The 24,469-nt window shown below is 37.0% G+C and overlaps 2 protein-coding genes across 3 annotated transcripts; one reads left to right on the forward strand and one right to left on the reverse strand.

The window, feature by feature from the left end:
- LOC109541089 (RNA-binding protein 24-A) lies at positions 1–24,245 on the reverse strand. Of its 2 annotated transcripts, none has more exons than XM_048665752.1 (6): positions 24,124–24,245; positions 13,045–13,311; positions 9,635–9,761; positions 8,207–8,267; positions 2,408–2,640; positions 1–2,126 (listed from the first exon to the last, which is right to left on the reverse strand). In XM_048665752.1, the coding sequence occupies exons 2-6, from the start codon at positions 13,306–13,308 to the stop codon at positions 1,981–1,983; spliced, it is 831 nt and encodes a 276-aa protein (XP_048521709.1). In that variant the 5' UTR covers positions 13,309–13,311; positions 24,124–24,245; the 3' UTR covers positions 1–1,980. The 2 variants fall into 2 exon arrangements, with proteins under 2 accessions (XP_048521709.1, XP_019765357.1); XM_019909798.2 differs by lacking the exon at positions 24,124–24,245 and adding an exon at positions 15,452–16,143.
- On the forward strand, positions 20,910–23,542 carry LOC109541192. Its single transcript, XM_019909979.2, has 3 exons — positions 20,910–21,594; positions 22,114–22,893; positions 22,953–23,542. The coding sequence occupies exons 1-3, from the start codon at positions 21,567–21,569 to the stop codon at positions 23,462–23,464; spliced, it is 1,320 nt and encodes a 439-aa protein (XP_019765538.2). The 5' UTR covers positions 20,910–21,566; the 3' UTR covers positions 23,465–23,542.
- Positions 24,246–24,469: the final 224 nt, after the last annotated feature.

The raw sequence follows: 24,469 nt of genomic DNA on the forward strand, positions 1-24,469 counted from the left end.
TTTTCTTTATAAATAATATGTTTTATTGTATATAACTGGTTTTTATACATTTGGTAAATTAATATGGATATAAAATAATTTGCATTTTACTATAGGCTGAACGATAACAACTAGTAAGAATTTGTACTAACATGTTCTTTAACTTAAGCCGTTAGCTAATGAGAGAAACACCATTAAAGTATAACGTTTCTGTAACTAGCCTGATAACGTGTAGATTCTGGTGATTTTAAAGAAAACAGCGACATTTTAAATAGTGATTCTGTGCAAAATATCTTAAATACAATTTGTCTTCTCTGGTATTAATATATGCTAGTTTTTAATTTCTAAAATCTTAAGAATTAAGTAAGTATACATTTATTTTAATATATTTGTAATGGCATTGACGTGGGTAAGGCATCAGTTAAAGGACAAATTCCTACTTTCGCTTATTAAAAGTTATCAAAACTGAGGCTTACAATATGAGATAAACCTTCATAAATTAGAAGTATACATACATACATGGCCAGCAGAAAAAATCTTATAAGTTTTTCTTAAATAATTGGTAATTACGTTTCTAGTAGTTTCGTATGTAAATATTTTACAAGATTTTTTCAGTCAAAACCTTAAGTTTACATATTTACATTTTCACAATATCGAGTAACATTAATAGTGAATTCCACAACCATTTACGAGTTACTTACCAAAATGTAATAATATTTTGTAGTAAGTTTGAGAAAGTGACACAAGCACATATTATTGGACGGACCCATAAGTAAAATGTATTTAGAATTTGTAAACACAACCCGAGGAAATACTTTTTCAATGTAAATATCAACTAAAATTGAGTATGAGGCAATAAAAATAATAAAAAAAATAACCAATGAAGAGTTAAAATTTATTGGGTAAGTTCTTATTAACATGACTCGGTGGTATATAAATGAATAAAAACGCAACAAAACGATTGTGACACAGTAACGTGAAAATGTAAATGAATGGCTAAGTACCGAATTAATAAATAAATTTCCTTAAGTACCATAAATGTAGTTGCTTTGGACATTGAGAGTAGACAAAGTACACAAAGAATATATTAAATATTAATATCTACTTAATTAAATATTTAAGTACTATGCAATAATATAATACATATCAAAACGAAATATAATCCAGCTCTTTCTTGGCAACAAAAGATCGTTTTTGGTCATTGTTGGCAAGTATATTTCGCTAAGATAGAGTCGACTAGAACTATACATGATTAATTTAAATAGTCAGCTTTTATCTAATATTTTCTTTAAAAAAATATCGAATATAACTATTGCACTTCCTTCTGCAGATTCAACAACTAAACAGTCTGCAAAAGAGCCGCAATCAAGTCTATTGGTTTAAAATTTATTGAGCATTTAACCTTATTACTTTGGGTAAACTATTCACTAAACATTCTTCCAACCGACAGACTCAACTATTTCTTGCAATAGATTTCTAGCAACTTTTGCTAGAGTACAATAAATACTATCAACCGACATCGTTGTTGAAAAACCATCTAGGAAAACTGAAGTGGTGCTTAAAAAACTTTTTTTAAAGTTGTCTAAATCAGTTTTCATAGATCGATTAGGTAATATTGATTTATTTAAAAAAAATAGAATTTTCTAGAACTTTCAACTCTAATTTTTCCAGATCATATTTTCGTTATTCTGGCTAACCGCTAGAAGTTTCATAATTTAAATAGCTTAATAGTTGTTTTTATTATGGTCCTTGTGGTCCTTAAGCATATTTACCCAGAATCAGAAACAAAATACTTTAATCAATTTATTTACTGTAACGTCCAACAAACTTATTACTACACTGAGTTCTATCGTGGAAATGCACTTTTTAAGTAAATCTGTATACGACAAATAAACAAAATACGATCTTTTACATCGAAGGGTATTATGCTTAAAGAATATCCGACTGATTGTCTCATTTACCAAGAAGTAGATAAGGCATATTCTACAGCCAACCGTCGACTTACTGTAATCTGGCCTCCTGTAGAGCAGGAGCCTGGGCAGCAGTTTGATATTGGATGCCTGGAAAAGCTGTCGTAGTTGCCGCTGTTGGTATACCAGGCGTTTGAGGCAAAGCTGCATATGTATAAGGCATATAACTAGCTGCACCTAAAAAAAATCAAGAATGTAAAAATGGGCAGGTCAATTGGTAGTAAGACTCAGTAACTGACTACAAATGAGGAGGATTGTGGGATTTACATCGGGACACGTTGAAACAAATCAAAACACGGATTTTTTTGGAAAGCGATTAACTACCAAATCAACATTCATCTGGGATTCATTGAATATGCAGGGGTAATGAAGGAGTAGAACAGAGTGAAGAAATTATTAGTACTAAAGTTGCAGAAGCGAGAGTGGAAAAACGACCATTTCTAAAGTTATGAACTTACTTGCAGCTCCTGTATAGGGTGTATATGCATCAAACCCATTGGTATACTGGCCGGTATAAGGTGCAGCGGCTGCCGCAGCAACGGCGGCAGCATTTTGGTACTCATAAAACTGTGAGGTAGCTGCAGCTGCGACCGCTGCAGCATGAGATAGCTGCGTGGCTGGTAGCTGAACTAGACTGCCTGGAGCGGTAGCTGCCAAATAGGGCGACTGATACATGTAGCTGGGCGGCATTCTGAAAAGAAAATTTTCAGTTATATTCCAACGTCGGCGGCACCAACAACCACAGCAAGCAACACCAGAAATATCAACAAACCATCCCCTTGGTGCAGGATATTCGATAAGACTAATGAAACTTGCATCGAATATTCTCACCAGAATAGTAAAACCAATTTTGGATACAATGTCCTGATTTCTAAACTGAAACTGTTACTATCTATGTTAAATTTCCAAATTCATCGGGCTGTTATTAAACTAATTGGTAAATGAGGGAAGAAATTTTGACCAGAATTTGGCTGATGTTGCAGCAAAGCGAAGACGATATTAGGGCCAAAAATAACAACGGGCAAAAGAAAACCAATTATTTGAGAATTGCAGGCTAATTATCTGGATTAGTGGTCATTAAAAATAAGTATAGACAGCAAGAACAACAATGATAATATCGATGTTACACAAATACGCGAGTTTATACTTAAAAACTATAGTGGTGCCAAGTGTAAGGGTGCACAAACTTACAAGAACCAGAATTTCAAAATATCAAACAATTTGATTTGATTTAAACACGTGCTGCTAAAGTTAATAACTAATAGGGTCTGTATAGGCTGAATTCCCGATGAGAAATATTATATCTACATTTAGCGGCCAAGCAAATATTCACTAATACCTAATTGTGTTGTGTAATATGTAGATACTTTAATTTCGTCTGTCAAAATTGATTTTGCAATTTCATTTGCTGGCTGCCTTAAACATGCTTTTACCGACGCTCGTAATTCTGGTGAAAAATATAAATTCATAAATCCTGTTGTTTGTTGCATTCACTTTCGAACAGAATCGATGTAAACCTGCTAATTGCCACAGAAAAATTTACATCTCAGTATGGGCATGGTACGCTTGGTAAATTGTAAGCACTATTAAATAACATAGTTGTTATTCTATTTTTTTGGGTTGAATCCCACCATGTAGAAAATCTAAATAGATACGAACTGTTGCTATCACAGTTCAGCAACAAACAAGCGACATTATTTAAATTATTTAATTATCATTGACTGGTAAAGGAAAAACGTCGTCGACCTAGAACGTAGCCAGGTAGCTATCGTGCAATGATATAGATAACAGAACCAGTTACGAGAAAATATAAAACTAATTGCCGGTAAAAAATGTGCAGCACTGTCTATATGCATTTAGAGATAGTGCATAGTTATATGAATATTTCCTCACATTATGGGGTAAACCAGTGATATTGAGGACAGCATAATAATATGCGCCATGAGGACGGAAGAATTATTGCAAGTCCCGTGCTTTAAAAAATTCGTAGGCATTATTTTGTGAGCCAGGGACATGCACGTATTTAATCAAAGAACAAGGTAGTTGTATTTGAGTAGTTAAAAATAATGCATTAGTCAAAACGCACAAACAATGTTAAATAGGGCGACGGAAATAGACTTGGCACGTTAAGAAGAGCGAACGAGGAGACGTCTATGTCTACTTAATAGTTTTTCAGTTGAAATCCTCTACAAAACTAATACATTAGTAGAATATGAGCTACTGAAACTAATGAGATTGAAAACCCGTGTATTTTGGAGCGATTAACGCAAGTTTTATAGCATCCACCATTCAACTAATCGCACATCTACATGTAGTTTCCAGTTTAAGCGTATTGACGAATCGAAATTTCCTTGAATTTATATAATATTTTCATGGGACACATTAACCTAAACAAACATTATTTCTAGCCGGCATTCAATAAAGAAAATCAATAACACATTAAAAACGAAAACCGAGTTGTACATATTCACCAAACTTGTATTCCTATCATTATTTGTTTATTTGAAAAATCCCTCACGGAAAATTGATTTTTCCTAATCACTTTGGGTAATCACGAGGCGATTAATCATGGTGAAACATACAATGCATAAAGAAATTGTAGAGGAGTAACAGGTAGTTAAAGGGGGGAAATTCATTTCTTTACAGTAAAATGTGATTATAGGAAATAGCCTTTCACAGCTTTGTCCAATTAACTACTCAATCGCTATTATTTTTGAGCAGTCTGACATGTCTGAATGTTTTATTTTGGGATGTTTATTCGAAATTTGATAAATCTGGTGACCAACTGAAGTAAATAGATTTTTTAACAGTTATATAATAAATATTCTCCAAGTGCTTTTGGGGGTAGTGAAATATCCATGGCCACTCCAATATCGGGCATTTTGTTTGTTCACTAGCCTCAGCCCGAACATTCAACATTAACGTGTCTCTGATATTAATTTCGGATTGAAATCCAGACTTTATTGCGTAATAAATTCAAACCTAGTAAATGATTCCAGTCTGTTAATAAACCGCTGTAACTCCGTACTTATTTCTGGATAAGTTTTATTGGGTTACGCAAAGACGACTAAACCTATCTGGCATCCTTGTTTTGTTTCGCACCTCTATTATAGTCGACGTTTTGAACCGTCCGAATCTATTTCCTTAATTTCTATTTTTATTCCTTTAATGATCATGTTTCTTTTTCCGCTCATATTTTACCTGCTTGGATAGTGTGAAATCCGCAGTGATATATCTTTTTCGATTCGTTTGACGTCAATTACGTGTAATTACAAAAATATACCTTACGTCCAGAACGAGCTTATGAAAAAGCACTGGGAATATTTTACCAAATAATGCCAGCTCGGCGACTATCTGAAAATCGGAAATGATCCAGAATATCCAAAAAAGTAGCAAATTTGAAGCGCGAGTTACGTTACAGCCTCAGGGGTAGTCCTAATCCTGAGCCGGTTTAGATTGGGAGAAATTTCTTATATGGGCAGACTCGCCGGTCAATAAGACCTCCGTAGTTTGGATTCCGGAATCCGGAGTTTGCCCGGAGCGGCGCGCAAACTTCGCTACTTTGCAGCTAAGTCCGGATTTGCGAGGAGATTATCCAATCGTGAGGCCGACGCCGCCTTCCGCGTTTTTTTTGCTTCGTTTGCCAAGTTTGGATTTTCTCTGTTAAACGTCCATAACAACTAACGGTGGAAAGTGTAATTACCACGACCCATCAGGGAAGAGCCAAAAAATGTATCTGTTGATCGTTTCCACTCCAAAAATCGTTTGAGCCAGCCTACGTGTCTCTAATTAAAGGAAGCGTTGTCGCCACAACATAAAACCGAGCCAAAATCTTAAAATGCGTCAGACTTGGCCGTATTTGTGAATTATATATCAAAACGAAAATAGCTCAAAAATTAATTGCCTAAGTCTTGCTTGCTCTCCTCGCCTGGTTTTTAGGGCTCTTTGACACCAGATTTTATATATAGGTGATCCATTCTCCACAAATCACATCCGTTAAACGAATCCATTTAATTGATATTAGCGAGTCCGCGTAGCAAAACCAAACCATCTACAACTGCAAAGTTTCATACTGCTGTTAGTGAACATGAACTAAACAATGACAATTTCCCAGTTTTATCATTGGAAACGTTTAAGTAGGAAACTCCCCAATGAGCACAAAGGAAAAGAGGATTCGGTAACAATGTGTGTGCAAGATGAAGTTTCTTAAGAATAACCCAAATTCATATTTTTATCATTGCTTCACAGATATAAACAGCTGGCGAGCATTCTTCGTTGTCTCGCGATCTTTGTCTCCAGATGACAATTCCGATGCTTCAGCGCCCACGTGTTTGTACGACGCCAAAAATTCTGGATTCAACAATCTTCGTATTTACCAAACGAGCCAATGAAAGATGTTTTAAAAATATCCTCAAACATCATCAATCACCTTATTCTATAGAGAGAGGGAAAATCCTTTTCTTGACTTCAACAAAGATTTAGTTCGGATGGTGAAACCATATGAAAATTAACTAGTAAAACCTGGACAAAACTTATGAAGACTGAAAATAATCCAATAGATTATTCCATTTTCCTTCCAACTGCCGGCGTTTACTTGTCGAAATTAAACATGCCAAAACAATATCACGTTGAAGCATAAATTTCATTATGTTGGTTTTTTCTTTGAACCGGGGCAATTTTCACTTAGTAAGAGAACAAACGAAATGATTTATTTCCACATTTCGGTGTCGATGCGTTTAGTATTTAATGACGGAAATCCAAGCAATATTACCAATGAACAATGACGAGAGCATTAAAAGTTAAACATTTTCAACCATTGCGACGGAATTAAGTTGGCGTTTAGCACACTTAGAAATTAATATACCTAAGTTAGTAATGGAATAGAATAAAATTAGGTGCAGTTAAGGCGAAAAGTCTAAATTAAGTAGTGGATAAAAGTTCTAACGAACTCTACGGATCTACGTAACCGTGAACGCTCTTTGCAAACCCGTCAAAAGTTTCAAGCATACCAAAATGTTTAGCAACTAAATGTTTAATACATCTGTATCTGCGTTTAAGCACTTTTGAGTGTATTTAGCGAAACAATTTAATTTCAATTAAACATTTGCTAAACATTTAAAACTCTCACACAAATGCTACTACCACCCCTCTACCGCGGCTGCACTGTAACACCTCCCCAGGTTAATAATCAGAGGCGCGAGCAAAAAAAACGCTTTTAACCACTCAACAGAAAAACGAAAACGTTTATATTTAGGTTTTTGTTCGCGCCTCTGTTAATCGTCCTCGATAAAGAAGCTTAGGAGGTTTTTGGCATAAACAGTGATTGATAAACGGCGCAAACCTTCAAAATTCTTTATCCAGAACTTTCCTATGATAACCAAGCACATCGACATCCTGTTAGTGTCGCATTAGTGTTACATTGCAGTCGTAAGTTACAGAAAAGAACGTACAAAGTAGTCAGCCCAAATAAAAAAACAAAAAGAAAACCCCACAGCAAACAGTAATATGTCATCCTCCAATCGGTTATTAGATTGTCAGTTTTCAATTTTTCAGAAATGCTTGTTATGAAGATGGAGCGGAGGAAGATCAAAAATGCTTTTCTACATACACCCTCAAGGAGATGAATAGTCGCATAATTGGGCTAAGAGGATATTCGAATCAGTTTAATGTGGCTTTTGATAAATGTGAGTTGAAACATTTATGGCGAAATTTTGATTGGAGGATATCGTGCACAAACATGGTAGTTGTCGAGTCGTAGGAATGATCACTGCAAAATACGCAATCAGATATTGGGACGGTATTATTAATCATGGATTTATTTTCCCTAGAAACTGAGGATTCCACATCGGCGTGTACCATTTATCAGAATCTAGCGGGGAGAGCTTTACAATGTGAAAAGAAACCTGATTGTGGAATATGGAGTGACCACCTGGGGATAATCCAGTTGACTTGACAAGGACCATTCAGTTTATTGATAAGTGAACTCAGTAACTAATCAAAATAAAAAATCCACACACACACAAACACACACTCATCGAAGAGACTAACTGTTTACATTATGTTCGAGTCGTTTCTGGAGTCTGCCAAATTCAATTAAACAATTTTTCAATGGATTTAGGAATCACCAACTCCGTGAGCTTAAGTGGCTAGAAAACATGAAATATTCATTATGATATTGATCTTCATGGTGATATGTATGTGTCACATTTCATTTCATATATCTCAAGGTGCTCAGAGGACTTGCATCAACGACTTACCCATATTGACTAGGTAGGAGTGTGGGGTAAGCTCCTGGTCTTACTGCAGTAAACGGAAATCCTGCAAAAAGCAACTGTTTAAGACACACAACATTATGCAACGTACAACATGTTCATTGAGAATTTCACCTCAAACATTCTTTTGAAAGGACAGAATTTCATCACATCATCGGATGGAGAAATTCGGTCTTTTCAAAAAACACTAACTTTGATTCAAAATGCCCAACTGCCAGGTTTTGAAAATATAGTCATCTTCAACTTTGCAAAGTATTGGGCAATAATCCCAGTTTTTAACAATGCAACCAAAAGAGTTTCTATGTTCCAAATCCTTCCTTCCTTGTCGTGAGAAAGCGAAATAATACACAGGGTGATTTATTAAAAAGTTTCGAAGAGCACACTCGCTAAGCTCATAAAGGTAAGAAGCGAACCGATCCCATCAGGCATCAATGGCCGTAATTAATTAGGTAGAAATTTGAGTGTGAAGTAGAGTATTTGTGGCATACGCAAAGGAACTGAGCTAAACGAATTGTTTTGGGTGAGTAGCGTACGCAAGTGTCCGTTTCCGGGCATGCCGGAAACTAGAAAAGGGCGAAAGATGGGGAAACAGTGGGCCCGTGCCGGTTTGTCGAGAAAACAATACTTTATGTCCTGCCAGTGTTGGATTACCAGTGGCGGAACACTATTTGTTCTTCACTCAGGAAACGAAGCACAGCAGGAAATGTTAAAGATCAGCCGAAGCTCTAAATCATCAGCTGTTTTGGAATTATTTACATAGATGAGCCATTTAGTAATTTCCCAATGGGTGTTAATTAGCGGATTCAATTACATTAAAAACTGAACGTTGTTTTCCGCTAAAGAAATAAGAACTATTGAACCCATAAATAAAACCAATTATTATAATTGAAATTAGCTGGAGCAGTGTGTGCACGTGAAAGAAACTTTCTGAATGTAAAACAGCGACGAAATTAAAACCGGATTCAAACTATACTTGAACCATGATTAATTTACACGGATCAAAATAGTTTGATGCAAAAGTTTATTCTGAATTTACGTTGCCATTGAGTTGAAATTCAATGACAATCCACGTCGAGACTGTAGTTTGTTCTGATGAAATAAACGCAACGGAACTCGCACAGTTTTACACGTAATTAGCTTCTGTGAATAACCACATAAAATTATTTCAATAATTTCAACTATTATGGCACCATTGTTGCCAAAATGTTTGGATTTCCAGAGGAAATTCTGCAAAAATTTTTGTTTTACCGGTGTCTTTGAACCATCAAGCACAGCTATAAAGACGAGCCTTCCGGCTGTGATTACAAATCCTACCAAGTGTCGCCTTCTCAGATTCCAAAGCGTTTAAAAGCTTATTTTTAAAACACATAAATAGAAAGTGACATGGAAAAGTTAAAATAAAAAAGCGCTTACCGGTAGGTACGTTTCCTCTGGGTTTCGCTCCGAGAATAGCTAAATTTACGTTGGCTTTCCTTCCGTCTATTATGGGATTTGGCTCTTTGCATGCTCTCTCTGCTGAAGCTCTGTCTGCCATTATAACCTGGAACAATTAAAGCGCTCTTTGAGATGAGAAAAACTGCTTAATTTCTTGAAGCTTATCTTGTGCCTACTGCGATACTGACACGACCCAACCAGAACTGGAGACATCCTCCATGAGGGTCAATGAACGCATAGGGGTTTTTTCTTCCAAGACAACAGATTGAATTTTTTTAGAGAATAATAAAGTTTGAACGGCTGTTTCGTTCGATAATAGCAAATGCATTTAGCCATGGGTGCCGTTATTCCCTTATGAACAGCTGTTTCTTCAATTCATTCACCCCGACTACCTACAACAGTGGTATATGTACCCACATCTGTTCAAGGGATCCCTCGGAATAATTGCCTGGCAACATTTTTGATTTGCCTCAATCGGCACGAACATAACTTGCCGAGATATTCCAAATTTGAACTTAATAGGACTAAAAGTATTTTATATATTGATTGACTAATTGATTGTAAAAAAGGTAATCAATTAAAAGCCTGCATTGGAAAGAAAAACAAGTTAACGTGTAGATAAATTTCCTGGTAAATTGACAGCCTTTGATGGTTGTGTCAATATTTTGTAGACGAGAACTCCATGGGGCTTTTCAGTTATTTTAAATACCTAAAATAGTTGAGCATTTGCGTCGACACAATTCCGTAATTGCGGGCTACTTTATTATTTATGGTAAAGCCACAAGGTGGAAGGAAAATGACTGTTTTTGAACATTTGGGCGTTGCTTATTATTGACTAAAGCCCAGGATTCACCATCGATCGTTAAATGGGCCGTAGTGTCTAATAAAACCATATGCATGTGTTTATTGGAAAACAGATCTTCAGCCGATCTTCGGAGTGAATTTCATAATAAAATTTTTCTGTTGAACTTGACACGTTCAAAATAAGTCGTAAAATTGCGCGAAGGCAAAAACAATATTGCCCGTAAATATCAACACTATTCCGCCAAACAGAAACATCATTCATTCACTACAATATTTGGCATCGGTAAAATCGATTAATCAACTATTGAGGATATGTATTAGTGGTATTTTCAACGTGTTTTCTTCATTGGGGCGCCCCTGCCTGAAGACAGATTAGTTTTCTTAGTAGCATCAATATTTCGAAAGCTATCATTCTTTTAAATGACCGGCTGCTGCATGGTATTGTCGTAAAATTGTATTTATACATTTTTTCACGGTTATTTTCGTAATTCAGATTGTCTTACCAGGCGCAAATAGTTACTTCTATCAGTCTGGAATTGCTTAAAAAATCGCGTGATTTTCATATTCTAACAGTTCTAAGTGAAAACTGTAGTGACTCAGCTACTAAACTCAGCTTAATTCCAGTGAGCAACTATTATTAAACATCTATATTGGGAGGAATATCCAACTCTGTTCTTATAAAGAATCTCTAAGTTTCCATGGGGGAATAGTATGCACTCCATCAATAACTCATAAAGAAGATGCTCATTTTGACGCAATATTTAGTAAACTAGTCAGAATGAAATCTTGGATGTTTATTTCAATAAATTGCCAAGTTAGTTGCATTAAATAGGCATGCAAAACTGGTAGACTTCGGAATATCAGAACTGGTATTAGTTGATACGCTGAGTATTTATGTGACTAGAGATGGAGAAAGACAGAGAGAGCCAGACAGAAGAGGAAAAACAAGAAAAATCCATCAAAATAGGGCAAGGGGGAGTTAGGCAAAAATAGGGGAAGGGCACAAATAATTCAGCCTTGTGAAAATGAAACGCCTCAAGTGCAAATCATGAAGGGAATTGCCAACAGGCAACGATTTATTTCCAAAGAGTCTCCTTTAAAATTAACTGATTGTTTTCGACGGCTTTTTGTGGCGTTAATTGCTCTTTGGTACAGAAACTGTGAAATTGAAATTATTTTTAAGCCATCGTCCGAATGACGTTCGAAGCGATTTTATTTATAACTACTCCCTTCTGGTCGAGCTGGTCAAAAAAATCAGCATATGTGGTGCGTGAAATAAATCTAGTTTTGTTATTTTTGCCCGAAATGCTGTCAAAGCCGCCAGTTAGTAAAATCATTCATCGGGGCTCATTAGCAGTGCCGAACAAACAGAAACAACAGTCGCAAGCATTAAAATTAAAATAAAAGTTAGGTAGTTGTTTCGTTTCCAAGGTGCTTTGGACGGACAAATTTAGATTGAACATGGAATACATAGAAATTGAACAGCAATCTAAACGCGAAAATCACCGGGACTTGGCAATGCAACACAGGTGTGAATTTGCCTTACATGCACAACACCCCTGTTTAAAAAATTATGTATATAAAAGGGGTCGAGTGTTTTCAGCATAGTATTCTGGCCAGATGGCACATGGCTTATCAGCATTAATATGCTTTTTATCAGGGTTCCGTGGACAAACGGCAGGTTGCCCTGATTTTAACGATTTTTAACAAACCGTTAAAAACTGAATTTCATATAGGTACCTATATATTTTGCAGCCGAAGAAAATCAAAATCGAGATGGGGTTTCTCAAATTTCGAAAAATCATGATTCAAATTAGGTAGGTATATCGAAATCATAAACGTTGGAGTGATACCTATTTTCGACTTATAATCGAATAAGTCGAATTATTTGAATCATTATTTTCCATCAGTAGCATATTTTTTGGAACAGAGCACTCTTAACCCGCCATGAATATTCTAGTTCAACTGATTAGGCCGGCACTTATTACGCAATTTGGAAATTCTCTTTGAGTAAATATTAATGTACCTAGTCGATATTAGTGGCTTCAAGAATGACAGTGTTCAGCAAAGCAGTAATTGATGAATTTCTTTTTGTAGGGTCAATGATTGACTATGGAAAATTGATCTGCAAACTCATATGTCCTTTAGAACTTTTCCTAGTTTGGGGTTCGTTAAGATTAAGCTTAAGAGTTTCCTTAAAGATCCAGCGTAATTGCAACTGATAATACAGTGCAAACCAGCGTAAATTTAGCGCGATACTTCAAAGGAGATAAACTGATATTTCAAGTCACAGTTTTATTAATAACGGCTTGATGTTGATAATGTAAACATAGTGACCCAAAGCGATTGAAATCCTTCAACGAGCGAAACCTTTTTAAGTTATCAAATGGCTGATAAGCCCAAAAGCACGGATCGATCCAAATGCTAATGTTTATTCAATAAAAGTCTATGAAATAATATTGAAGATAACAAACGGGGCCGTATTTGAGAACCTAAATAAATATGTACCAACAACAGTGCCTTAACGTATTACACCATTATACTGTTATTGGACGAAGATCTTTTGCTGTGTACCAGGTACTTACAAATCCATATCCTCTGCTTTTGCCCGTTTGTCTATCAGTAATGACTACTCCTTCTTCAATGTCGCCATAAACCGAAAAATGGTCCCTCAAAGACTTATCGGTCGTGTGATATGGCAACCCGCCGACGAAGAGTTTTGTGAACGTTGTGTCTTTGTTCTGTACGGCAGTACCGTTTAAGGTACCAGCTGTACCCAAGACCCCCAGTCCTGTCAGCCCAAGGGTTTCAGCATCTGGTGACCCTATGCCTGCACTCGGCATTAGCATATTCTGAAAAAAAGAACAAGAATTTTACCAACGCATTCATCTCAATAGCCTTTGTATGGACCATTCAACCAACTAATGGTTCCTTCAGCGACCCAATTGAAATTCCCTTCTTTGCAGCAGAATCCAGGTCTTTAATTAATCAACCAAATTCACTATTGGCATGAAACTGTTCTAATCATTGCGTAAGTTGGATTAACAAATAACATTATCATGAATCGAGTTATATTAAGTTACGCTTGTAATGGATCCCGCCGAGAGGAAATGTGTTTAGTCAGTAAACTTTTATTGATTCATTACTTGATTCGTCCGCGTACAATCAAGAATGGATTGCCAACCGAAAGCTGCTGAGGTGTTAACAATCAGATGCAGAAAAAGGCCGCTGCATAATAAAACTTAGATTTGCGAAATTATCATTGAAACTGAAAATCCATATTCTACTTAACACTGATTGTGTTGCTCACATTAAATGCTGTAGAAGAGTAAATTGGAAATTAACAATTTCTAATTTACTCTTCGCTACTAATTTACACTACGCTCTTAAAGAAACTGGTTTATTTCAATTATTCGATGAACGTAAAAAAAGTTAAACTGTGATCTAAACAAAGTTAAACTTTGCTTCTCAAGAACTCACTAGGACTGAGCCTGCGTTCAAAATGGGTGTATGTTTAAATGGCAAGGAAAACGAAACGGTTTTGCCTGGAAGGAAAGAAGAAACGAAAATTTGATAGTAAATGAATTAATTCTGATGAAAATTGTCTCCTAAAATATTTGCATGCCGTTATAAACCACCCTGTATTTAGAGACTTCTGGGATAAATTATTGCCAAATCTTCATGTGATGTTTCTAGTGGTTGCAACCGAATTCACTGAAATTGGTGAAAAAAATATTTTTGACGACGGTTTCCTGGGCGATTTTAGAAGCAGTTGCTCGGCGCAGCACCACTCTGAAGATGCAAGTCACTCGTACTTGCAAAACGTCTGGAAGAAATTCTTTTCCACGACGGACCAAAAGCCCTAAATACTCGTCGTAAATCAGCAAAAGCTTTTTGTTTTTCTCGTTAAAGTTACGTATAGATCGCGAAAAACGGAGACAAAATGAAAATTTTACCACTGAACTAGTTGTAGGGCATAAACTGAATAGAAGACCGCAATATTGTCTCCTAAAATATTGTAATTCCGGTATTAACGACCCCTGGGATGAATTATTGGCAAATCTTTGTGTGATGTTTCTAGTGGTTGCAACCGAATTCACTGAAATTGGTGGAAAAAATATTTTTGACGACGGTTTCCTGGGCGATTTTAGAAGCAGTTGCTCGACGCAGCACCACTCTGAAGATGCAAGTCACTCGTACTTGCAAAACGTCTGGAAGAAATTCTTTTCCACGACGGACTAAACGCCCTAAATACTCGTCGTAAATCAGCAAAAGCTCTTGTTAAAGTTACGTATAGATCGCGAAAAACGGAGACGAAATGAAAATTTTACCACAGAACCAGTTGTAGGGCATAAACTGAACAGAAGACCGCAATATTGTCTCCTAAAATATTGTAATTCCGGTATTAACGACCCCTGGGATGAATTATTGGCAAATTTTCGTGTGATGTTTCTAGTGGTTGCGACCGAATTTTTCAAAAAATATCAGCAATTTACTGAAATTTTTGTAAAAATATTTTTGACGACGGTTTCTTGACGATTTCACAGGTAGTTGCTCGTACTTGCAAAACGTCTGGAAGAAATTCCTTCAGGCGACCGCAATATTGTCTCCTAAAATATTTGAATTCCGGTATTAACCACTCTGTATTTAGCGGCCTCTGGGATAAATTATTGTTTTATTGGCCAATCTTAATCTGGTGTTTCTAGATTTAACTGTAATTCTAATTCAACTTTTGAAATGGTTGGGTCAATTTTGTGTAGAGAATTTTGAAAAAATCTCGGTTATTTGTTGGAACTGGTGAGTGTCTCCGGCTCTTTACGTCTAAAGTAAAGGCCTAAAGGGCCTAAGCGCGCCTCATTCATTGTAAATTTATCAAAAGTTCCTTGTGTCTCTCTGTTTTATGCTGTATAGACCATAGGCTGGGGATTGGATTGAAAAGGGTCCTCTAAACGTTCGGAGTTCGTTGGATGAAAAAGGGTCTAGAAAACTTACTTTTGGTGGTTCTTCTGCGGGCTCTAAGACGGTAGCCGCGCGCTCTTCGTTAGCACGCGCGATTTCTGCAGGTCTTGCTGGCCTATTTCCTAACGGATTGACTATGTTGTTTATGTACTCTTTGGTGAAGTTACTCCGGCGATCTCGCATAGGGGAGCAGGTCGTAGCGATTTGCACATAAATTTCTGAAAGTTCAGGAGAACGAAGCGACGATGTCTACTCGACCACGTGCGTATTCAACTAGTCTCCAGACCCGAACCAACTTAGTGTAACCACTGTCGACTAATTTTAGACTGAACTCTACAGCTGTTTCAGACTCTGAGGGTCTAAAAGATCCACGAAGGGAGCAGACAGTATGTCAACGAGACGCGTGATGTTGGAGCAGAAATATGTAACAGACTACCGCTCAAACTGTTCAAACGCGAATACACACGCGGGATCCCGGTTTAGGTATTGCGCCCCCTGCTTTGTGCTTAACTGCACGGGACAGCAGTACGTAACAAAACCCCCTAGTCCCACCAGTGGCGTACTAAACCATATGCCCACTCACACAACAATTAAATGTACGACGCTCAATACACAGGCTTTCAGCCTGGCCACTACAATATTTTCATTAGTTCGAACTTTCGTAGCAGGGATATTTCCACCGGAATCGTCTATTTACTAAATTACCCACAGAAGCTCCCAACAGCAATTACTTCCCTTCTACTACTTTTCATTTAACGAGTCCTTTTGTGTTTAGTCAAATGTACGAAGTAATACTCTACGTAGCCGCGAGTTCTCAGAATACGGAATTAAGTGTTTGTAAACAGCAGTTATCCTCATTGAACTTAATCTAATCTATATCTCTCGTGGACATAGTCAGGCAGCGATCCCCGGCTTTTTGCTAGGGACAAAAGCCCTAGTCAATTAGCAACAGAAGAACTCTTTAGATTAGATAAAAATGATCATTTCAATCAATTAAGATGGAACCTTAAGCAGAACAATCGATTAGCTAAGCAAAAGCGCAACAAAGCAGCCTAGACAAGCTCTGACGTCTCTCGCATCGCATTGTATAATGCTTGCTGCAGCTGCAAGCGAAACGTCAGGTAGAAAAGACCAGAGAACCGTTAATTTCCAAAATACACACACCAGGTCTAAGCAACATTGCTTGATAAAATCTCAGTTTTCCAACATTTGCATTTAAAATGCTGCCGCTACTGAGCTGCCGAACAGTATCTGCATAGACACAGGACACGGGTAGCCCAAGTAATAAAAAACAGGGGTGCAATGAAGAACTGAAAATCTAATCGTTTGTTCTCTAGCTCAGATCAGTGTCCGCAGCAGACAGTTTGGTTAACGGCTAAGCTGGGCGCTGCTGCATTTATTTCGGAAAGATTCCAATTTTATAAGGCTGTAAATTTTTTACGGCCAAATGTGTGCCAAAATAGTAGCATTTCGTTCCAGTAAACACTGAACAATGTACGGAAGGATGAACATTTTCAAACAAATGTATTTTCGTTTAGTTTTAATGGCCAGTGCGACGGATTATTGCGGCGAATTATGTTTCTTAAAATTTCGATATTAATTCATTTCACGGATACTTTCAAATATTGGCAAATTTGAACCTGTTTTTTACCTTCCACCAAAAACACAACAAAGTTTTAGAGAAAAATCGCCACATTTCAAGAGTTTTTCAGACAGAAATAATCGAACGCTCTGTAGAAAGGGGGTAAATCTACTCTTAAATAGGTAGGCAAATCTCAAAAGGTACGAAAATAAGCAAGAGTTGTTGATGGAATAAAAAAGATTATAATTTGCAAACGTCGCAGATTCGCAAGGAAGAAATGCACAATTGAATTGTTCCTCGGTCTAAAAAAAATTCCAATTCGATTTCCAAACGAAAAAGTCTTTATGTGCTATACTCCAACAAAGAACCGCAGTTGTAGATAAGTTCTATATGGTTGAGGCGCATTCACGTTTTATCAAAACTTCTTGGGTATTTTGCCACAAAGTTTTTGCCTAGAATTTCTCATTCTGGATTTACTATCCAATAAAGTGGGTCAATTATTGGTAACGATGTATAGATTATAGCAAATTATTTGCCTCAAAACCGCGATATTTTTTTATTAATTTGTTAAATTATTGCATACAACACATATTTTCAACATATGGACCACAATAAAAATAATAGTCAGTTTCAAATTGAACACCGTGTATATAAATAATGGGAAATTGTGAAACTCAAGCAGGAAAACCTTAAGCTGGCAACACGCGTCGTCGTTTTATAAAACCTAATCCATCCATATATACATTGTTTAGTTCCGCAACGCTAAAAAAAACGTTTCATGGTACGATTCAGTACCAGCGGTCGTGCTCAACGTCTGTACAAAAAGTAACACCTTTAGAGACCAGAAGGAGACCAACAGCTGACATTCATCAAGCCGGGGGTATTTAACCTAATATTTGTCTTAACGAGTTATTTTTGATCATTTTCGCAGTGGAAACTGAAGATTGATCATTCTGCTAACAAACGTTAAAAAATAACTTTTGGGCCTTGAAAATAAAGCACACAAACTGTGCAAAGAGTTGGGCTTTAAAAGCTGGAGCTTTTAGCCGAAAAAAGTTCTATTACTTTTTTGCCCAAATTAACCAGTTTGTATTTAATAAGCCTCTGATCCTTTAAAAGCGTATCAAGATAAAGCAGAGACCAGAGACAGAAAAGTTTGTCACCATGGTGCATGAAGAGAAAACAATAAAACTGATGTGCATCAGAATAAAGAAAAAATATAATCGTGCAGTAGATAATAAGGGTGCGTAGTCGAGGGCAGAAGGGTGCCCATAGCCAGGTGTGCACTATGAGGCACTCGCCAAGTGGAACAAACTCATAAGTTATAGGGTAATACGCAGTGGCGTACGAGTCCGTATCAATTTATTTTCGTGTTACTCAATACATTAGAGATGCGCCTCAGAAAAACATTGGAGTGGAATTTTTTTATAGCCTCAGAATGGAAGAGTGGAGTATCAATTTCGCCTCTCAACATCCAACAAAAATATCCCGTTGCATAATAATAGATACTGCAGTTCCAAAGCTCGACCGCTTGATAAATAAAATGATTTGAATGACTATTTCAGTGAGTATCTCAATCGTCGGGCACATTTTAATTTAGAGGAGTGATATGTTTTAAATGTGTCTCAAAATAAACCATATCATTAGCACACGCTGTGCTTGACTGTCTTCAACCGAAACACCATATGCCGGCAATTTTATTTATTTTTATTTTGCCTTTACACTTCTTCTCCAGTAATTCAAATAGTTCCCAGAGACTTTTATTGAAATGCGACCGTTAAATTTATAACTTAACAACCTTTTTCATCGCATAGTACGAGCATTACTTTGGCGAAACTAAAACCCTAGTACTTTATAAATACCGGCGATTTTCTATTTCTGTAACAATAGGCCATGTCGTTTGCCATTAGGCAAATATTTTGTACTTGTGCCAAATTAGATCAAAGATGCGCACTTTTTGCATAGCCGTTTGACAAAGATACGACATTATATTCAATACGTTTTAAGCTTTATTTTCAGTTAAAATAAAACGGGAAATTATACCTAGAAGTATGCGCTTGTTAAATTTACTAATTCCAAGCCAAAACACTGGTGAAATGCGTCTATCCTTTCCATAAAAATACTCAAGAGTAGTGGTGGGAAAAAAGTCACTCTTCGTTACTCGAGTACCTACTCGTAACTCATCCGGATGCGAAGTAACGAGTACCGAATCAAACTGTGAAACGATTATTAAAGTACTCTTTCTCTGAAAGTTGTTTTCACCATGTTAAACTCCGACTGCGAATCGACTGCGAATCGACTGCGAAATATGCGAATTATACATTGTTTTACAGAAATTATACTGTCCAAAAAAATAGGACGAGAACAGTCTAAAATAATCGTTTCAGTTTCAATACCAGACATATTTTTTAAACACGAAACAGAACTTATCTTTTAACATCATACTTTTTTTATTAGAAAAAAGCAAACGTCGCCCAAATTATAACGTTTTTGACTTAAATAGTCCAATAATAATACCAGGGTTAAGGGGAAAAAATCTCTTCCTCCCAGTTTCAAGCAGTGACCGCAACATTATATCTCTTTTTATAAATACATGCAACATGTGAGTTTTTCGAGTTGTTGGACCTCTTTGAAAATAATTTCTTCCTCAGGGTTTTCACGCACATTTGCAGAGTGGTGCTGCGTCAACCAAACTAGTTCTGAGTTTCAAACATTGACCGCGAAAGTTTAACTCTTTTTGTAAATAAATGCAACATGTGAGTTTTTCGAGTTGTTGGACCTCTTTGAAAATAATTTCTTYCTCAGGGTTTTCACGCACATTTGCAGAGTGGTGCTGCGTCAGCCAAACTATTTCTGAGTTTCAAACATTGACSGCGAAAGTTTAACTCTTTTTRTAAATAAATGCAACATKTRAGTTTTTCGAGTTGTAWGGACMTCWTTRAAAATAATTTCTTYCTCAGGGTTTTCACGCACATTTGCAGAGTGGTGCTGCGTYAACCAAACTATTTCTGAGTTTCAAACRTTGACSGCGAAAGTTTAACTGATTTTATAAATAAATGCAACATTTAAGTTTTTCGAGTTGTTAGGACGTTTTTGAAAATAATTTCTTCCTCAGGGTTTTCACGCACATTTGCAGAGTGGTGCTGCGTTAACAAAACTAGTTCTGAGTTTCAAACATTGACCGCAAAAGTTTAACTATTTTCGTAGGGTTGAGGTGTGTTTTAGTTTAGATTTTCGACGCCCATGGTGGGTAATAATTGAAAATTCAGCGGCTCATTTCCTACACGATCGTTGGTGATAAAGTTTGGCGTCTAAAACAGATAGGCTAGCCAAAAGAGAGGGAAAAAGCTCTCTCCAAGAGTTATTTTTGGAAGGTCACATTTCTAGGTAGCATAATTGAAAAAGAGTTTGGTCGCCTGCCTGATTACAGGCGACACAAAAAGTGTCACACCAACACGATTGAGAATCCTGGATTATTGGTTTAATTAAGATTTTTTTCACAAAAATAGCCAAAGTTTCAAGGAAATTCTAGTGGAAAAATGACCACGCAGCTGCTGTGACAAGAACATCTACAAATCTAATTTTGCTCTAGTGGCATCGTAAATATTACAGTTTTCCTGCCTTCAAATCGATTTGGGTCAGTAGTCTTTAAGCGCGATAATTTTAGAAAAAAAACTTTTTGCTGATGCCAGAAGCGCCTACACCTTGTCGGGTACAATGTTTGACGAGAAACATTAGCATCAATGTCGTTATTAAACTAAACATTATTCTACGGTGGTGCATCTTTCATAAGATTAAAGTCTAATAAAGTTTTTGGATAACCGACCAAAACTAGTTAGACAGCGTAATGAAAACGGACGTGATTCTAAATCACAGCTCACAGATCTGTTGCTGTGACATTTTTGAGATGCTCTAATAATATAATTTTCCCTGGCACGTTCCTTGGATATTTTGGCGCCTGCTTTACTCAAACTATATATACACATCAAACCAAAAGAGTTCGCTTTCAATTACAATTAGGCACAACGTTTTGGGGTGGCGAACGAGTTTCCTTGATAACATTGATATTTCACTATATGCGTGCCGACGAAGCCGATAAGGGCGAAATCTCACTTAGAATCTAAAACTCATTTACAGACATTTTTTGCCTGTTGATTCAAGCATTTTAACGCCTTGTAGAACTGAACGTCGCTCTGTCAACTTTATATTTCTTATAGTTAGTAATGTTCTAATTACCTTATGGAGAATTTTATAACAAATATACGACTTCTTTGAAAGCAGCACCGCTGGAAAAAATGATCGCGGAAGAACCAAGCGCGCTTCATGATGGCATCACATTCAATGGCTTTTCGCAGGTTTTACTTTCTGTTCAACCCATTTCTGAAGAAGATAACGGCAAATAAATGAAATTGCTTGAAAAAATTATCCGTGTTTACATAAGGGTACCTAATTATAAAAATGCCCGCATTTATGCAAATGTACTTTCACGCATTTCAGTAACTTATTTCAGTTGCCCTGCAAACTAACTCCTGGTAGCATCTTCAATGAGCAACTAAAGTAGTGAACATGAATTTTTCTTCTGCAGACGTGCCGAGTAAGTTACATTTTATTAACATTTTTGAACTTTACATTAGCTATACCTAATACACTGGAAAGTGCGCTATTTGCTCGTTTATTTTCAATATTTTTTTTCATTATTTAACTAATACGGAATCGGCTAGAGGCAAATTGTAGATTTTAAATTGTAAAGGTTTGCTCAATGTAAGTAGCGACACCTTTCATAGAATAAAGAGCCCTTGTGCCGCAAATGGGGGATTAACGCCATAAGGCGAATGTGCCGAAGAATTCTCAACTAAGTAGGATAATTTGCATGGAGCAAACACTTTTAATTTTGATTAATTGACTTAATTTAAACCGGCCACTTGACTGGGTTTACAGGGATTCAATAAATGAAAACTTCCTGTTGTTGCTGGCGCAAACCTCCAATTTTTACAATTATGTTGCAATTCAATGTATATTTCATCCCGATAATAAGAGCAACCAAACTGTTCCCCAAAACCCACGGTTTTTTCTCTAGCTTCGCCTTTGAAATCTCCATAAATATTTTTTGCAGATTACACCAGAGTAGATGTTCTTCCGTCGCAACGTCAAGGGCGTTTCCTTGGTCCCCTACTAGGATTTTTCCTCGCAACTTTGTTCCCCAGTTTGGCAATAGCCCGATTGCAACAGGGATCTATTAAATTCCAGTATGATCCTGCGCCATCGGTCCATCCCCCTGTAATTAGTCTATTTCAAACCCCCCTACCTACTCAGGCGCCTATCAAAAAGGAGCCTCAAAAGTTTCAGCTCGAAGCGACAGTCCTACCTGGATATTATGCAGATGGACCAAACGTAGGCCTCACTAATATCGGAAGTGCTGATTATCTAATCCCAGCTAACTCTGATAAGGTAGCGGTGAAACGGGCAGTTTCCTCTAGAAATGTGCCAGCTTATAGACGAAATCGCTACAACCCTCGCAGGAGATTTCCGGCCTACTTGGACTATGAGAACTACGACTATTTGACAAACCTTAGACTGAAAGATAGGAGACGGAATCAAGCAAGAAGGCCCGCAGGTCTGAATTACGACTACGACTATGACTACTATTCCCCCGACAGAAACCAAAGGAGGAAGCAGCAAAAGAAAAAAATAAAAAACAATAACAGGAACTATCCAGATTATTACAGCGACGAGGATTTGGACAATGATGTTGAACCAGTGACGGTGGGACTTAGACCTAGACAACAACAAACCACTACTGATAGTACTGATGCTACTGATGCAACCACAACGGTTATCACCAATGGAACAACCCCGGCAACTACCCCCAGTAGTTCTGCTGCGTCAGGATATGGCAAGTGTTGCTCAAAGAGTGTGAAATATATTTCTGTTTTAACATCGGTCCATTCATAGGTCCATACAGCGGGAATGAAAACATCAGTATCACATACGGACCACCATCAGCAATTAAGCCCGTTTATGGAGTACCTGGCCTGACACCAGGGGCTCCTTTAGGGGAATGGACGCCAACTTATAGCTATGAACCAGCCAGTTCCTACCCTTCGCAACATCACGGCACCTATCACAACTCAGCGCCTATCGTATACGGGAGTGTAGGCAACTCGTATGCACCACAAGGAGCCTCTTACTCCCCTAGTGTCTCATATGGACTACCGAGCGGCGCTGGTGATACCCAAATTAAACCCTACCCGGGTCCTTCGTATGGTGCGCCAAGCACTTCTTACGGAGTCCCGAGTCGGACTTATGGAGTGCCTGGACAGTCTTCCAGCCATTCTCCAGCATCCTCCAATGCGAGAGCCAGCAGCTATTCAAGCTACCAACTGCCCTTTTCCAGCTGGTATGGAAGAAGTGCTAGTCACAGTGACATTGTTAGGCGCGTCCAAGATATCATCAAATATGACTAGGACTGATGATAATTATACTGATTATTGTTATTATTAGACACCAATGTACAGGGTGTTTGAAATAAAGGGTGCACTATTGCAAAGTTTTTTATTGTTTTCGTTACAATTACGCTTAAAACTGTTGCATCGGGATTCATTAAATTTTATTGCGAGGTGAAAGCAAACGGGAAAACGTGTTTTTCAATGAAGTGTGATCGAACAGGAAGGAACCACAGAAAATGAGAACTCCACCAGAAACACACAACATTTTTTCTGAGTAACGTTTTACTATTATGTTCAAACAACTAAAAAGTCTGGATCTAGATTTTCCCTGCAACAGAACGGAGTCCAAAAAAGTCGACGAGTTTTCTGGCAAAATCGATCTCTTAATTTTTTCCAGATTTTTAATATATATACCTATATAGTTAATTTATAAATTCTTGGGGATGTCGTCCTAATTGGGAAATTTGGGTTGAAGCTAAACTTCTTTATTTTCCAACGTTTCGGCAGTGCTCCGCTGCCTTCCTCAGGGTTACAGATACTGTAAGAAAAACGAGAATGCCAAATCTACCTCTAACAGACCTACTGTTCTTGAAGAGTATATCGTTGTAAGACTTATTACAAACTCCTAATGTTTATACCAAGGTTAAAACTCATTAAAGAGCATAGATTTCACTCACATGAATTAATAAGACACGTTTCCACGTCAGCAGCAAAACAATTCAAAACACATGTATGGTACACAAATTAATTTTTTTTGATCAGACTTTAAGATTTTGTCGAATTTAAAATGTTAAAATAAAATTTCTGGTCTCTCCATGCTAAGAGATAATTTCGACTGAACTATTTGCAAAGGTAAATGTTTGATTCTAACTGGAGACAACCAGAAAAAGTCAACTTATTTTACTTTATTATATTTTTTTAATAAATATATAAATAAACTCTAATTAAGTCAGAATTCCATTTTAAATAATGCTTAAATGCTTAGTGTCTGTTTTAAAGTTAATGCTGTTTACATTTTTGATT

This window comes from Dendroctonus ponderosae, unplaced genomic scaffold (genome assembly GCF_020466585.1).
Source record: "Dendroctonus ponderosae isolate FM_Combo_2020 unplaced genomic scaffold, Dpon_F_20191213v2 Dpon_F_20191213_1, whole genome shotgun sequence".
Classification (NCBI taxonomy): domain Eukaryota; kingdom Metazoa; phylum Arthropoda; class Insecta; order Coleoptera; family Curculionidae; genus Dendroctonus; species Dendroctonus ponderosae.